Source organism: Sciurus carolinensis, chromosome 4 (assembly GCF_902686445.1).
Source record: "Sciurus carolinensis chromosome 4, mSciCar1.2, whole genome shotgun sequence".
NCBI lineage: Eukaryota > Metazoa > Chordata > Mammalia > Rodentia > Sciuridae > Sciurus > Sciurus carolinensis.
Genome location: NC_062216.1, coordinates 113216776 through 113232655, shown reverse-complemented (window position 1 = coordinate 113232655; position 15880 = coordinate 113216776). Strand labels below are relative to the sequence as shown.

Here is a 15880-nt window from a genome sequence, read left to right as displayed (position 1 = left end):
TCTGGCCCCATATTCCTTCCTATATGAGGAAGTGAAGAAATCATCAATTTTGGAGGGAAGCAGACCTAGATTTAAATCTGAGACCAGCTACTTACTAGCTGCATAATCTCAGGCAAAGTTCTTTACTTCTTGCCTCCAGACCTCAATCTCTGCATCTGTAATATTGGTGTCGGGAGTGGGGAGTGGGGCAGGGGTACTAACCCCTAGTTAATGAAATTGCTGTGACCATCAACTCTAACTTGATGGTCCAGCACCTGACAGGTGCTCAATAGATGAGCTTTCTCTTTCCAGATCTCTGCATCATTCATGCTCTTGGCCCAGCCCCACCCCTATCTGCTCCACCTTCTCCTAGAACAGCCACCCCAGCCACCCCTAAGACTCCCCCACCCCAGGGCGTGTCACTTCCTCCTCTGCAGCCTCCAGACCAGTACACAAAGGCTGCTGCTGCCACCAGAGGAAGGCTGCTCTGCACGCACCTGTGAGTACTCGGGCACCTCCCCCCACTCTCCCACTCATCTCATCTCCCAACAAGCCTAGGCCCACCTGGTTCCAATTGCTTAAGAAAGTTCTGACCTGGACACAGGGTTCTGTCTCATCTTGAGAAAGTTTGTGAATTCTTTTCTGCATTCCCTAGAAGTCCCCTGTCCCTGTTCCCTCCTCTAGCACCATCACCCCATCTCTTTCATCAGGTTCCCCAGAGTGGGGTTGGATGGGGATGATGTTTGAGTGCTATTACTGTGATGCCTGCCATGAGCTGAGGGCTACACCAGGGTACGCTTCTCCCCACGTTACCCACAGCTGCCATCCCTGCTGTCTCATGCTTTGTCCCCAGCTCTGGCTTCTACCTATTTGGCTCCTTGGCCACCAATTTTATACTCCTCGGAGACTGTGGCCCAGCAGCTCAGCTTCCCGCTGGGAACAGAGAAGGTTCTGCTTGACTTGGGAGGTGTGGATGGGTTGGGAAGAGGCTCTGTTTCTCAGCTACTAAAGGGCACTAACACTGGAACATTCAGTGTGGCCTGGTTCTCTAATACCTAGTGACAATTTCATCTTAAGTATTATGTCTTCTCCAAGAGGAGCAGGTTCTTTTATCCTTTAATCAGTATCAAACACATGAGGCAAAGACAGTTTCTGACTCAGTTTATTGTAAGGTGTACAAAGCAAGGTAAAGCAGAAATAAGAAAAGGAACGTGTGAAAATGAAGGGAAAAGTAGATATAAGAAAATGACTCCAACATAGAGTACTAGTAATGAACTGAACACTGTGCACGCATGAGAGAAACTGTCCAAATGGTCTGGGGGACTGGTCCCCTTGAGGTGGCACTCATGCAGGCCTGAGATGCTGTCAAGCTACTAACAGGGAAATCAAAGAAAGGGCAGGGCCTGTTCACTGTTCACTTGGGCACAGCCTTCAGTAGCCCATGCTTTTTCAGAGTGAATACCTACAAAGGGTGAAGTCACAGAGAGATGTGTCTTAAATGGCAGTCTGAAAGCACTGTTATTTATAGTTCAAGAAGGTATATTAACTTGGCTTCCAGAGGTTAATTTTTGGAGGAAAAGTTCCTGGACACAAACTCTCTCCTTTGCATATTGGCACATGATTGTCAGTCAGCAGTCACTTTGTGCATTTGCAACTTGTGTTACAAGAGAAAGCTCAAAATGGAGTTAGTGCTGTCAAAGCATAGTCAAAAGACCAATTTACAGGCTGGGGAGGTAGCTTGGTGGTAGAGTGCCGATCTAGGCTGCATAAGGTCCTCGGTTTGATCCCCAACATTGGGGAAAAATTTATTTACATTCAGAATCATAACACAGTAAAACGCTCATCAAAACAGAGCAATGGGGTGTATATTGGAGTCAGAATCAAGTCTAGGAAAATGGGACAAGCATTTGCTCCCAGGGAGAGAAGCAAAGACCAAAGGAGACCCACAGCAAAAGAGAAATGGGATTAGGTCAAACTTGCCAGGGCAGTGGGGAGAAGACAATTTGTGATGGCACTGCTGCCAGAGTTGGAGGGGAGGAAACAGCAAGACCAAGTGCCAAGTGGCCTGTCTCTATCCGTGCTGTGCTTCCTGTTCATTGTGTGACCTTAGCTTACCGTTTGGGGATATAGGTTTCATTTTCCAAAACGAGGGGGTTGATGTAGAAGAGTCTTCCATTAGAGAGTAAAAGGAAGTAAAACAATTATAAAGAAGTAAAGAAGAGCCATAGAGAGAGATGGAATCAAATTGTTGAATAGGAAGGACAGGGAGCTTGGGTCCCCAAGGAGGAGAGAAGGGGGAACAATTGAGAGGAAGGAGAGGAGGGCGTCCAGAGTCCAGGTTCCCCTTTGGGGAAAATGAGTGGGCTTGAGGTCTCCTCTGGGTTTGTCCTATCCTGGGAACCAGTGTGGCAGTGGGGACCCACCTGTGAGATGAGTCAAAGCTGGGTTTTGTGGGGCAGCATCTCCAGCCTCTCTGAGCACAGCACACGGTGAGCAGGACTGAGGTTACACTGACGCTGAGCCCTGGGCTGGCTGCTCCCAGAGGGGTGGAGGCTCTCTCATATCTTGCATCCCCCTGAAGTCACGGGGTGGGGAGCAGGATGGGGATGTTCAAAGCCCTAGCACCCCACCCCTCCCCACAATCCCTGCAGAACATCTGGACCTGAGTTGGCCCAGGCTGAGGAGGACGCACATGCTTCATGGCAAGGCATTAGTTGACCTTTCTCTTTGCTGCTGATGGCAATGTGAACTGGTCCAACCCCCAGGGAAATTATGTATACTCACTGATATTGACAAGCACTCACCAATACTGCAAAGGATACTTATCTATTGACCCTGCACATCCTCTTCCAGGGATTTATCCTACAGATGAACTTGCACAAATGTGAAACGATAACTACATGACTTTTCCTTGCAGCATTGTTTGTCATAGTGAACAATTAGAAAATATGTAGGGCTGGGGATGTGACTCAGTCGTAGAGAACTTGCTTAGCATGTGTGAGACCCTGGGTTTCATTCCTGTTACCAAAAAAAAAAAAAAATTAATTAATTTACGTGTATGTATGTTTGTGGTATTGGGGATGGAACCCAGGGCCTCACGTATGCTAGGCAAGCACTCTACCACTGAGCCACATCCGTAGCCTCCAAACAATCTCAATGCCTATAGCTAGGGACTAATTAACTATGATATGGTGTACCCATGCAATGGAAATAAATATATCTGTAAAAGTAAACAAATTTATCATTTAACTATTTTAAATCTATAATTGGTGTAACCATCATTATTAATTTCAAAACTATTTCACCACTCTCAGAAATAACTGTCCTCAGTTAAGCAGACACTCCCCATCCCGCTTCTCCTCTGACTCTGGTAACCACTAATCTACTTTCTGTCTCTATAGATTTTCCTAGTTTACATCTTTCATATAAATGAACTCAAACAATAGGTGGTTCACCTAGCATAATATTTTCCAGATTTATTCATGTTGTACATGTAGCATCCCTTTTTGCTTTTTATAGCCAAATAATATTCCATTATGTGGATATACCACTTTTTGGTTATCTATTCATTTTATGCACAAATGTACAATTGTTTTTTTCCCACCTATTGTGAATAATGTGAACATCGGTCAATACACAAGTTTTTGTTTGCACATCTGTTTTCATTTCTTTCAGGTATATACTTAAGAGAGGAACTGACAGGTCATAGGGTAATTCTGTGTTTAACTTATTGAGGAATGAAACTGTTTTCCACTGTGGTTGTACCAGTTTACAACTTACCAGTAATGTATAAAGACCTAAATCCCTATCAACATGTTATTTAAAATTTTTTTTATTTGTTATAATTGGTTATAAATGATGTTATTTTTATTTTTTAAATTTTATTCTTAATTTTTGTATGAGGTAGGGGTCTAACTTTTTTTTTTTTTTTGGGTGCTGGGAATCGAACCCAGGGCCTTGTGCTTGCAAGGCAAGCACTCTACGGACTGAGTACCTCCCCAGCCCCTCATTCTTCTTCATATGAATATTCAGTCATCCCAGCACCAATTGTTGAAGGCTATTCTTTTCCCATTGAAAAGTTTGTCACCCTTGTCAAATATCAATTGGCCATAGATGGGTGGGCTTATTTCTGGACTCTGAATTCTATTCCATTGGTTTATATATCTGTCTTTATGCCAGAACCACGTTATCTTGATTAATGTAGCTTTAAAATAAGTTTTGAAGTTAGGAAGTGTGAATCCTCCACTTTGTTCTTGTTTTTCAAGATTGTTTTGGTTATATGGGGTCCCATGAAATTCCATATGAATTTTATGATCAGCTTTTCCATTTCTTGTGGGGAAAGGCATCATGGGATTTAACCTTTTTAAAAATTAGAACATTATAGTTATACACAGTAGTTGAGTTCATTTTGACAAAATCATACATGTAAGGACTTTGATTTAAATCCTCACTTCCCATCTTTTCCTCTTCTCCTCCCTCACCATCCATGGATTTAACTTTTTGATTTTTGAACATGTAATGAACTGTATATATATATATAAAATTATATATATATATATAATTTTATATATATATATTATATATATACATATATATAATTTGAGATGGAACCCAGGGCCTCCTGCATGCTAATCATGTAATTACATGCTGTACCTCTGAGCTACACCCCCAACCCTTATTTTATTTTATTTTATTTTTTTTGGGTGCTGGGGATCGAACTCAGGGCCTTGTGCTTACAAGGCAAGCACTCTACCAACTGAGCTATCTCCCCAGCCCCCTTATTTTTTAAATAAGTTGTTTAAAGGCAGAAATTTGCCTATTTTATCTAGAGGTCATTCCAGGAATTTCCAGGAATCACCTTACACCTAGACTTTGCCACCGAACCAGATTCCCTTTGTACAAAGCACAGAAAAGAGAGAACAAATTTTTTTTTGTGTGTGTGGTACTAGGGATCAAACCCAGAGTCTCACACAAGAGTTCTACTACCAGGTAGGTGTACTGCCATCAGGTGGGCTATACCTACCCTGCTTTCCCCCAACTTTTTTTTTTTTTGGTACTGGACACATTTTACCACCAAGCCACACCCCAGCCCTTTTTGTCTTTTATCTATTTATTTTTAGTACTGGGGATTGAACCCAGGCACACTTTACTACTGAACTACTGTTTTGAGATAGGGTCTGGTTAGGTTGCTTGGGGCCTCACTAAGTTGCTGAGGCTGGCCTTGGACTTGGGATCCTCCTGCTTCATCTATCTAAGATGCTGGGATCATAGGTATGCACTACTGTGCCTGGCTAAAAAGAGAAAATTTTTATCAACCCTTTACCTATCCTTCCTCTTTTATTACAGACCTTCAGAAAGTTCTTGTGGTCTACCCATTCCTCTTGCTACCATGTCAAACAAGTGAGATTGCTCTCCCCTGGCTCTCACCCTACCTCAACTGCTCCAGCCTTCTTTCTTTTCACTCCCACTTACTGACCCTCTTCCCTTTTTGAATACAAGACTATGAACTCTGCAAGTGCTGTCAGATAATTTATTGAACTCCCTCATTTTACAGATGTGGAGTCTGAGGTCTAGAGAGAAAGCCTGACATGCCACACAGCCAGTGAATGACCAAGACAGGACAGAATCTGGTGTGCTTACTATTTAGTTTTATCTCCACTATAGCTTGAAATCTTGGTGAAGATACCTGCATGTAGTCCTCAGTGACCCTAGACACAGTCCCCAGACTCTTTCTCAGGCCCCTTTGTCCACCTTACCACATGAAATCTGCACACAAGAAGGACAGGTCTTCTCTGAAGCCCCTATCCCAATCTTGTATACACCCCTTCTTACCATTTTTTAAGAAACTGCTGAATTCACAGGGAAATATGAAACAATGAGGAGAGAGGAAGACTTGGGATAGTTTTGAGAGTGGCACCCCACAAGCTAAGTTTAGAAGACTGAGAACTTGGGAGTCTTCCTTGAGGACCCATGTCTCCTACTTTACATCCTATTACAGGCAATGGTGGTTTTGTCGATGGCTCTTATTTTCCTGCTGGCCCTGGGCAGAGGTGAAAGCCAGGTGGATATCAAGAGCTCGTCCTCAGGGGAGGCCACAAAGTTGGGAGATCCTGACCTGTTTCTGCCAGGGTCTTGCCAGCCAGCCCCCTCCTGCAAGAAGTGCATCTTCTCACATCCCAGCTGTGCATGGTGCAAGCAACTGGTAAAGATAGACCTGTGGCCATTGAACCATGTGTATTGTATGTACAGCTTGGATAAATGTGTGTGACTGTGTGGGCACATGTGTGATTTTATTGGGTATATTCTACAGTCTCATGTGTGACTGAGTTTTTGCACATAGAACTCCTGCATGTGACGATGTGGGTGTGCATCTATGTGCATACACATTTCCTGTGCACATATAATTATGTCTGAATATCTGTTTATTTTTTTGTATACACGGAGAGGACTTGTGATCATGAATTCAAAAGAGGATGTGCTTGTGGGACTTCACGCTTGTGTATGTAGAAGGGCCTGCTATGCATGCACACATGTGAGAAAGCATATTGCCAATTTGGACTGACAGAATACCATAGGCTCTGTGACTTAAGCAATAGGAATTTATTTCTTATAATTTGGGAGGCTGGGAAGTTCAAACCAAAGTGCTGGCTGATTTGGTTCTCATTCGAGGGCTCTCTTCCTGGCTTGCAGACTGACTGCCTTCATGTTAGCACCTCATGTGGTGGAGAGATAAAGAAATGAGTTCTCTCTATCTCTCTCTTTTCTTTTTTTTTTTTTTGGGGGGGGTACTAGGTATTGAACTCAGGGGCAGTTGACCACTAAACCACATCACCAGCCCCTTTTTGTATTTTATTTAGAGATAGATTCTCGTTGAGTAGCTTAGCACTTTGCTGAGGCTGGCTTTGAACTTGGGATCCTCCTGCCTCTGCTGGGATTACAGGCGTGTGCTACCATGCCTGGCTGGTGTCTCTTCTTATAAAGCCACTAATTCCACTATGAGGATCCCACCCTTATGACCTCACCTAAACCTAACTACCTCCCAAAGGCCTGGTCTGCAAACACAATCACATTGAGGGTTAGGGCTTCAACACAGAAAATTCGTGTCTGACTGGGTTTCTGAATCTGAGTCTGGATGGGGTTTATTATGTTCTGGGATGCATGACTGAGCAAGAGGATGAGAAAGCTTTCAAAGGGGTTTGCGGTGGGAGAGGGGGAAGGAGTGGGCAGGAAGGCTTGAGCTACCTACCTAAGTGACCAAGGAGGATGCTGGGGAGTATGTGGTCTCCCTCGCAGGTCAAACAAGGCTGTTCTTTGCTCCCAGTCCTGGGGATTTGAACCCAGGATCACTTTATTGCTAGCCACATCACCAGTCCTTTTTATTTTTTATTTTGAAATAGGGTCTTACTAAGTTGCTGAGGCTGGCCTTAAACTTGTGATCTTCCTGCCTCAGCCTCCTGAGTCACTGGGATTACAGGCATGTGTCCACTGGGCCCAGAGGACAAGGCTATTCTTTAGAACTTAAAGAGGTGGGCGGCTCACAGGAGAGCACTGAGGGCTACCCCAGATGGGGGTGGGAGCATAACTGTCTCAGAGGAAGATGGAGAGTTAGATCAGTGCAGGCCCTGGGTAAGAGATGAGGGAAAATCATGGGAGTCAGCTACAGATGCTGAAGGCCTAGGAGAAAGGCACACAATGAATATCGGAGGACAGGAAGAGTAGACATAGAGTCAGATCTGTGGGAAGTAGAGGCAGAGGTGCGAGGCTATGGCTGTGGAGATGGGGCTCTTGGGACAATAGGTTCTGTGTCTGCCTCCTCCAACCCCCAGACCTGGCACCCCTGCCAGCTGAGAAGCCGCTCTAACCATTTCCTTCCCCTGCGGCTGCCCAGCTGGTGCAGGGGTACCAGATACACGGGGGAAGGGTGTCTCTTCTTCTGTCCCTATCCTCCTTCCCAAACTGTGGGTCTTAGCCTGACCGCCTTCCCATTTTGATCTAAGCATGCTGGGACTTTAGACTAGGAGGTCCTTTTTAGTGTGGTAGCAAGGTCCCTGAGATCTCAACAGGAAGTCTGTGGCTCTAGGGGAGGGGAAGGGTGGGTTGCTGGGGGAGGGGAGAGTCGAGATAAGAGGGAGAACTGCTATAGGAAGTGGGTCTGACAAGGAAGAAAGGGCCGCAGTTCAAGGGTAGCCTTGGAGGGTAAGAGGAGGGGAGGGAAGAGGAGGGGCTCATGGGGTTAATAGAGCGGAGCTGAGGAGTGACTAGAGGCCACCAGGTTTGCAGGGTGGTTCTGGGAGTGGGGCTGAAGGGCTGTGTGGTTCGGGGTCCCGAAAACCTTCCTTGTGGCACAGAACTTCACCGCCTCGGGCGAGGCGGAGGCGCGACGCTGCGCTAGGCGAGAGGAGCTGCTGGCTCGGGGCTGCCCGCCGGAGGAGCTGGAGGAGCCCCGCGGCCGGCAGGAGGTGCTGCAGGACAGGCCTCTCAGCCAGGGCATCCGCGGCGAGGGGGCCACCCAACTGGCACCGCAGCGGGTCCGGGTCATTCTACGGCCGAGTGAGTCCGGGCGGCGCGGCCGGGGCATCTGTCTGGGCTGGGGTTCGAGTGCGCTCGACTGACCCGCGCCCCTTCTTCTCCTGCCCAGGGGAGCCCCAGCGACTTCGGGTCCGCTTCCTCCGGGCCGCGGGTTACCCGGTAGACCTGTACTACCTCATGGACTTGAGCTACTCAATGAAGGACGACCTGGAACGCGTGCGCCAACTCGGACACGCCCTGCTGGTCCGGCTACAGGAGGTCACTCATTCGGTGCGCATAGGTGAGCTGGTGGCCGGCCCCCACCCTGCCAACCCTTGCCTTTGCCTCCAGCTTCAACAACCGCGTTAGCCTCCACCAACATCCTGGACTCAGAAGGGCCACCACAACCTGCCCTCTCCAAGTGTTTAACAGACCTAGCCAGGCCACAAGATCCTGACTTCTCTACTAAGACACCTATCATCAAGGTCAGAGCTGGAGGGGACTTAGGGTTGACTGTTCACTGGAACCCCTCACTTTACAGGCGGGCTAACAGAAGCCCAGAGTCTGGAGAGATTGTTCAGACAGCTGCCCTGGACCTAACAACCCAGTCACTGTCCTGATGTCACCATCTCAACCCAGTGACTCTTAGACAAGGCCTAGATGCCACTGTTTCTGTTCCACATTCCATGCTCATCCTTCTCTGCTCAAGAACCCTCTGTCTCCTGCTGCTCTACACCCTCCACTCTGGTCTTCCTCAGCCTTCAGGAAGACCTAATCTTCCTCTGTTTTGTCCTCCTCTTAGTTTCCTGCACCCCTTACTTCCCTGAGACAATGGTTCCACCCCTTCACCTTTGCCAGGTACTGGGTCCTCCCTCCTATGCCCACTGTCCCATCAGCTCCTCTAAGACCATCACTTCCTTTCCTTCCCTTCTGGGTCCTCACCAATGACTCCTCCCAGCCATTCCCAGTGACACTTGCCAAGCCTTCTTGTTTATCCCCTCCCAGGTTTCGGCTCCTTTGTGGACAAAACAGTGCTTCCCTTTGTGAGCACAGTGCCCTCCAAGCTGCGCCACCCCTGCCCCAGCCGACTGGAGCCCTGTCAGCCACCTTTCAGTTTTCACCATGTGCTGTCCCTGACAGGGGATGCTCAAGCCTTTGAGCGGGAGGTGGGGCGCCAGAATGTGTCTGGCAACCTGGACTCACCTGAAGGTGGCTTTGATGCCATTCTGCAGGCAGCCCTCTGCCAGGTGAGAGGGTGGGACCGGGTCTCAGTCTTGAAGGATTGCTTGGAGCTAGGACTGTCCTCTTATTTATTTTTTAAAAATATTTTTTAGTTGTCAATGAACCTTTATTTTATTTATTTATATGCGGTGCTGAGGATCAAGCCCGGTGCCTCACACATGCTAGGCAAGTGCTCTACCACTGAGCCACCTGAGCCACAGCCACAGTCTCTATGGTTGGTTTTCATTGTTGTTTGTTTTCATGGTGCTGAGGATGGAACTCAAAGTCTTCCCAGTTCCAGGCAAGCACTCTATCACTGAGCTACACTCCCAACATCTTCCAACTTCAGGGGGTGCCATTCATATTGTCATTGTAGTTTGCTTTATTTATTTATTTTTGTAGAACTGGGGATGGAACCCCGGGGTGCTCTGCCACTGAACCACATCTCAAGTCTTTTTTATTTATTTATATTTTTTATTTTGAGAGAGGATCTTGCTAAGTTGCTGAAGTTGGCCTTGAACTTGTGATCCTCCTGCCTCGGCCTCCCAAGTAGCTGAGATTACAGGTGTGTGCCACCTGTGTCTGGCTGTACGTTTATTTTATAATTGTCTGGTGGATTGGAGTAAAATATCTTGAGGAAGAGATACATTTTTCTAATTCACGGGGAGCCCTCCACTAACCCTGTTTTGGGGACTGCAGGAATGGGGGGACAAGCAGGGAGCTGGAGGCAGGGAGTTGGACATCAGATGCAGAGGGAGGCAAGCCACATCCTCAGCTTACAGGACTAGCTAGGGTGGCTCAGGGGCCATACCTAGGTGCATAGCCCCCTCCTTCCCACATCCTAGGAGCAGATTGGCTGGAGAAATGTGTCCCGGCTGCTGGTGTTCACTTCAGATGACACATTTCACACAGCTGGGGATGGAAAGTTGGGTGGAATTTTCATGCCCAGTGATGGACACTGCCACTTGGACAGCAATGGCCTCTACAGTCGCAGCCCAGAGTTTGTGAGTACCCTCTGACCTCCCTACCTGAGCCACAACTCCTCTCCTTCCAGGCACCCCCATTGCCACCCTACCTCGCGTTCTTTGCTGGTGACCATCCTGTAGATACCCTGCTGTCTTCCCTAGCAGTCCCTTCTCTCCATGACCCCAACTGCTCAGACAGGAATCTTGTGCCTCCACTCCTTACTTCCTTCCTGCTTTGCCAAGCCTCCAGGCTCCTTTAGCTGGTGGTACCCTAGATCCCAGATTCCTTGGGATGAGGGTACGTAGTATGTTTTATGGGAGACCTGTGGTGCTCACCTTGTCCCCACTTCCTGTCCCAGGACTACCCCTCTGTGGGTCAGGTAGCCCAGGCCCTCTCTGCCGCAAACATACAGCCCATCTTTGCTGTCACCAGTACTACACTGCCCATCTATCAGGTGAGAGTTGTCTGAATGCAGACCACCAAAGTCCACCCTATCCTTTTTCAATTCCCCCAAAGACCCATTCTCTGCTCCCCATATGCCTCCTTTCAGACCCCTAGGAGCCCATTTTCTCAGATCTGTGTCCAAACATTTTCTTCAAATCCTCCTAACTCAGGAGCTGAGTCAGCTGATTCCCAAGTCTGCAGTCGGGGAGCTGAGTGAGGACTCCAGCAATGTGGTGCAGCTCATTATGGATGCTTATGATGTGAGCACCCAGGGTGGGAGGGAGACTGGCAAGGGTGGGCACAAGGGAAAGATGGAAAGGGATCTTCAAGGTGCAATGGCAGAACTAAGTAGACATGATCACTTTGTAGTTCTACCATTCCGTGCTCTTTCCTACAGTTTACACATGGCCGTCATTGGTAGTTCACTCATTCCCACTCTCACATTCACAAATCTTAAGTGTCTGGAATGGCCTTAACTTGAGATCCTCCTACCTCAGTAGCTGAGCCCTGCTCTGGGCAAGGAAGGACAGTAACATTCCCTGAACTTTTATTTCATGTCAAGTGCTGACCTAGTGCACATACTGTTCACTACCTAGTTTAACCCCATGTGCTTCGTAACTGTTTTACAGATGAGGAAACAGACACAGGAGGCTAAAGGCCTTGCCCAAGTTTACATGGATAACAATGAAAGGGATGTACATACAAAATGTAAGACTAGAGCCTGTGTTCACTGTTTATAAACAATTCAGACAGCTGGGTGTGGTACTGCACATCTGTAATCCAAGCTACATGGGAGACTGAGGCAGAAGGATCTCAAGCCAGAGCCCTGCCCAGCAACCCCTTCTCAAAATAAAAAATAAACAGGACTGGGGCTGTAGCCCAGTGATAAGTACTCCTAGGTTCAATCCCCAGCACCAATAAATAAATAAATAAATAAATACAAATAGAAAATAAAAAGTAAACAATTTAGAACCATAGACTTTTTGGGCTGGGGTTGTGGCTCAGTGGTAGAGCGCTTGCCTAGTACATGTGAGGTACTGGGTTTGATTCTCAGCACTGCATAAAAAAAATAAACAAATAAAGTTATTGTGTCTATCTACAACTAAAAAAAAAAAAAAAAAAAAAAAGAACCATAGGCTTTTGCAGGTGGAAGGAACCAATGAAAGTCTTAAGTGTTAAGTATCTCTTGGGCTCAGGTCATAGCTCCACATCTAGACTGTTGGCCTCTTGATGACAGGGACCATTTTCTGAACAATGGCAAGAAAAAGTTTTGAGACAGTGTCAGATTTCTCAGGACAAACTCAGTGATGAATCTACCCTTTCAACCTCATATGCACACTGGTTATGTGTCCTGGTTTGGGGTTTGACAAACAGGGTCACTGCATGTTTATGGCATTTGACCAGCCCCTGCAGTTGCCATACTGTGGTAGAGGCTCTGGATCCTGGGTAGTCTACTTACAGTTCTCGTTCCTCCAGGAAGGTCTCCTTCCTGGGCAGAAGGGAAGGAGCCCAAGGGCAACAGAGGGCAGGGTTCTGACAGAACTGGTCATGGCCAGAGAGGGCAGAGGTTGGGATTCCTGCCTCCATCTGGTTACTTACTTCCTCTCTTACCATAGAGCCTGTCATCCACTGTGACCCTAGAACACTTTTCACTCCCTCCTGGGGTCAACATCTCTTATGAATCCCAGTGTGGAGGTTCTAAGAAGAGTGAAGGTGAGACTGGGGACCGTGGACAGTGCAACCACGTCCAAATCAACCAGACGGTAAGAGCCAGCCAGGACAGGCAGAAGGAAGGAAGCTTATCCTGCAAAAGCAAGGTAGTCTTCCACCTGTCCTTTCTGAGGGGGTTTAGTGAGTGCCTTCCCCAAGAGTTTCTAGGAGATGGTGTTAGCATGATCCTATCCTTTAATTTACTAAAGGATAGGATCTGCATGATTGGCGGGTTTGGGGTGTGTTATACACACGAGCATGTGTGTATAACTTAGTCTGGTTCCTGGCCCACTCTGTCCTCAGGTGAATTTCTGGGTTACCCTCCAAGCTAATAACTGCCTCCCAGAGCCCCAGTTCCTGAGACTTCGAGCACTTGGCTTCTCTGAGGAGCTGACTGTGGAGCTGCACACACTGTGTGACTGTAACTGCAGTGACACCCAGCCCCAGGCTCCCCACTGCAGCGATGGCCAGGGAGACCTTCAGTGTGGAATATGCAGGTGAGTCTCTTGGTCCCTTTACCCATCTGTTTCCTACAAGTGACCACCCCTTGTGTTCCTCTTTGCTTCCTACCCTCCCACTGGGATCTCCTCGACATTCCAGAACTGAATGCCATGCTTTTGTGCTTCCTGAATACACCCAGGCTTTCCCCTCATCAGAACCTCTCCATTTTCCCCTCCTTCCACACTTCGTGCTCCACTGTACCCTGCTATCTCTCTCCAACTCTTTCAAGGACTTGGGTTGAGGATCCTGGGAAAGAGAAGTCAGGAAATTGTCCAACTCTCTGGCCCAACTCTCCCCACTTGGCTTCCCCCTTCCAGCTGTGCCCCTGGCCGCCTGGGTCGACTCTGTGAGTGTTCTGAAGCTGAGCTGTCCTCCCCGGATCTGGAAGCTGGGTGCCGCGCTCCTAATGGGACGGGACCCTTGTGCAGTGGGAAGGGACGGTGCCACTGTGGACGATGCAGTTGTAGTGGACAGAGCTCTGGGCATCTGTGCGAGTGTGATGATGCCAGCTGCGAGCGACATGAGGGCATCCTCTGTGGAGGTACCTGGAGTTTTTGGCAGAGGGTGGGGTCAGAGAGGGCCTCCCAAGGGCACTCTGGGAGACTCAAGGCACTGAGGGCAAGTTTCCAATATTTTGGTATTTGAATTGGAGGCTGTGTCAAGCACACTTGAGAGGGTCTGGGTGCATGTGCTGGTATGTGACAGCCAGTTGTGTGTGAGGATGGTTGTCACTCTGTGCATGGCTCTACCCCAGGTTTTGGCCACTGCCAATGTGGAGTATGTCACTGTCATGCCAACCGCACGGGCAGAGCATGTGAGTGCAGTGGGGACATGGACAGCTGTGTCAGTCCTGAGGGAGAGCTCTGCAGTGGGCATGGATACTGCAAATGCAATCGCTGCCAGTGCTTGGATGGCTACTATGGTGCTCTGTGTGACCAGTGCCCAGGCTGCAAGACACCATGTGAGAGACACAGGTGAGGCTTCAGGTCTTGCATCCTGAGAGCAGGGACTCAGTGGGGCTTGCTGAGCACTCCTACCAGCCTGCTCTTCCAGTGGGGTGTGGGAGAGCCAGTAACAAGTGCTTAGCTGCCAACTTATTGGTATTCACAGGGACTGTGCAGAGTGTGGGGCCTTTGGGACAGGTCCCTTGGCTGCCAATTGCAGCATGGCTTGTGCCCATGCCAATGTGACTCTGGCTTTGAACCCTATCTTGGATGATGGCTGGTGCAAAGAAAAGACTCTAGACAACCAGCTGTTCTTCTTCCTGGTGGAGGATGAGGCTGGAGGCAGAGTGATGCTGAGAGTGAAACCCCAAGAGAGTAAGTGGGTGGGGATGCCATGGACATGCTAAATGGATCCTGGAGAGTTGATATGTAGGGTCTCAGAGCTGGGGATGGGATGTGATAACAGAAAACCAGGCTGGATTTTATGCAAAGCTGTAAATAAATCTAGTGCAAAGGCAGAAGTGATGGACCAAATGATGAGGCTGACCCAGGCAGAGGATAACCTTGGACTTGTCTGGATTCCATTTGCTTTCAGTGAGAGTTTGGGAGACAGGACTCATTGTGGGCACCTGCTGAACTGTCCCTGTGCCTCTAGAAGTCTGTATTGTTTCTTCCCCCACAGAGGGAGCAGACCACACCCAGACCATTGTGCTGGGCTGTGTAGGGGGCATTGTGGCCGTGGGACTGGGGCTGGTCCTGGCTTACCGGCTTTCAGTAGAAATCTATGACCGTCGGGAATATAGTCGCTTTGAGAAGGAGCGGCAACAATCCAACTGGAAGCAGGTAAAGAGACAGCCTCCTATCCCACTGGCTGGATCCCTTTCTTGCTGTCTACTTCTCCATAACACACTCAGCCCTTACTTCCTATTTAGGTGCATCCTCTGCCGACTTAACCAATCTCTCTGCTGTCTTCCTTCAGCTCCTAGGATCTTGCTCAAGTTCTAGGTTGGGCTCTTAGGACTAGGTAAATGGGAAGAGGAATCCTAAGGTTTCCCCTCACAATTTGCAACCTTTTCTTACAGGACAGCAATCCTCTCTACACAAGCGCCGTCACCACCACTATCAACCCCCGCTTTCAAGGAGCAGATAGTCCCATTCTCTGAGGGGGAACAAATCTTACCTAGGACTTTTCTCTCTGGGATGACAGTGGGAATTGGAAACGGGGACAATTATCAGGCAGCTATCTAAGGAACTAACCTGCTGGTGAGAAGTTGTGGCCACCTGACTTCATTTTCAGAGTGATACTCAGCTGCTCCTACTGCTGTGACCGTTTTCCACCTCAAAAAAAACCAGGTCTCCTACTCAAGTATACAATAAAGTTTTCCCTCAGACTGTAGCTAGCTGTCACTTTGCTTCATACAACCAAGGCCTTAATAATTGTTCAGCCCAGGCCTCAGCAAAGCTCAAGTCCATTCCTCCTCTGGCCACCTGAGGGCAGGAAGTGGCTTGGGAACAACTGGTTCCAACTCCAACAGCCAGAAGGGCCTGGATTCTCAGGTGACCAATGATGCTAAGCAGAAGGAACCGATCACACTGACACTGCTTCT

At 48.2% G+C, this 15880-nt stretch overlaps 1 protein-coding gene across 3 annotated transcripts; it reads left to right on the top strand.

The window, feature by feature from the left end:
• The first annotated feature begins 352 nt into the window (after window positions 1-352).
• Window positions 353-15663, top strand: Itgb7 (integrin subunit beta 7). 3 transcript variants are annotated; one of them, XM_047547911.1, is made up of 15 exons: window positions 354-478; window positions 5978-6181; window positions 8328-8529; window positions 8618-8788; window positions 9493-9734; window positions 10554-10712; window positions 11033-11128; window positions 11289-11378; window positions 12735-12881; window positions 13132-13325; window positions 13647-13870; window positions 14084-14303; window positions 14440-14648; window positions 14956-15116; window positions 15356-15663. In XM_047547911.1, exons 2-15 carry the CDS (start codon window positions 5981-5983, stop codon window positions 15434-15436), a joined length of 2397 nt encoding a protein of 798 aa, XP_047403867.1. In that variant the 5' UTR covers window positions 354-478; window positions 5978-5980; the 3' UTR covers window positions 15437-15663. The 3 variants fall into 3 exon arrangements, 2 of the variants coding, with proteins under 2 accessions (XP_047403867.1, XP_047403868.1); XR_007108114.1 differs by lacking the exon at window positions 14440-14648 and having other exon boundaries at window positions 353-478; XM_047547912.1 differs by lacking the exon at window positions 11033-11128.
• The last annotated feature ends 217 nt before the right edge of the window (window positions 15664-15880 follow it).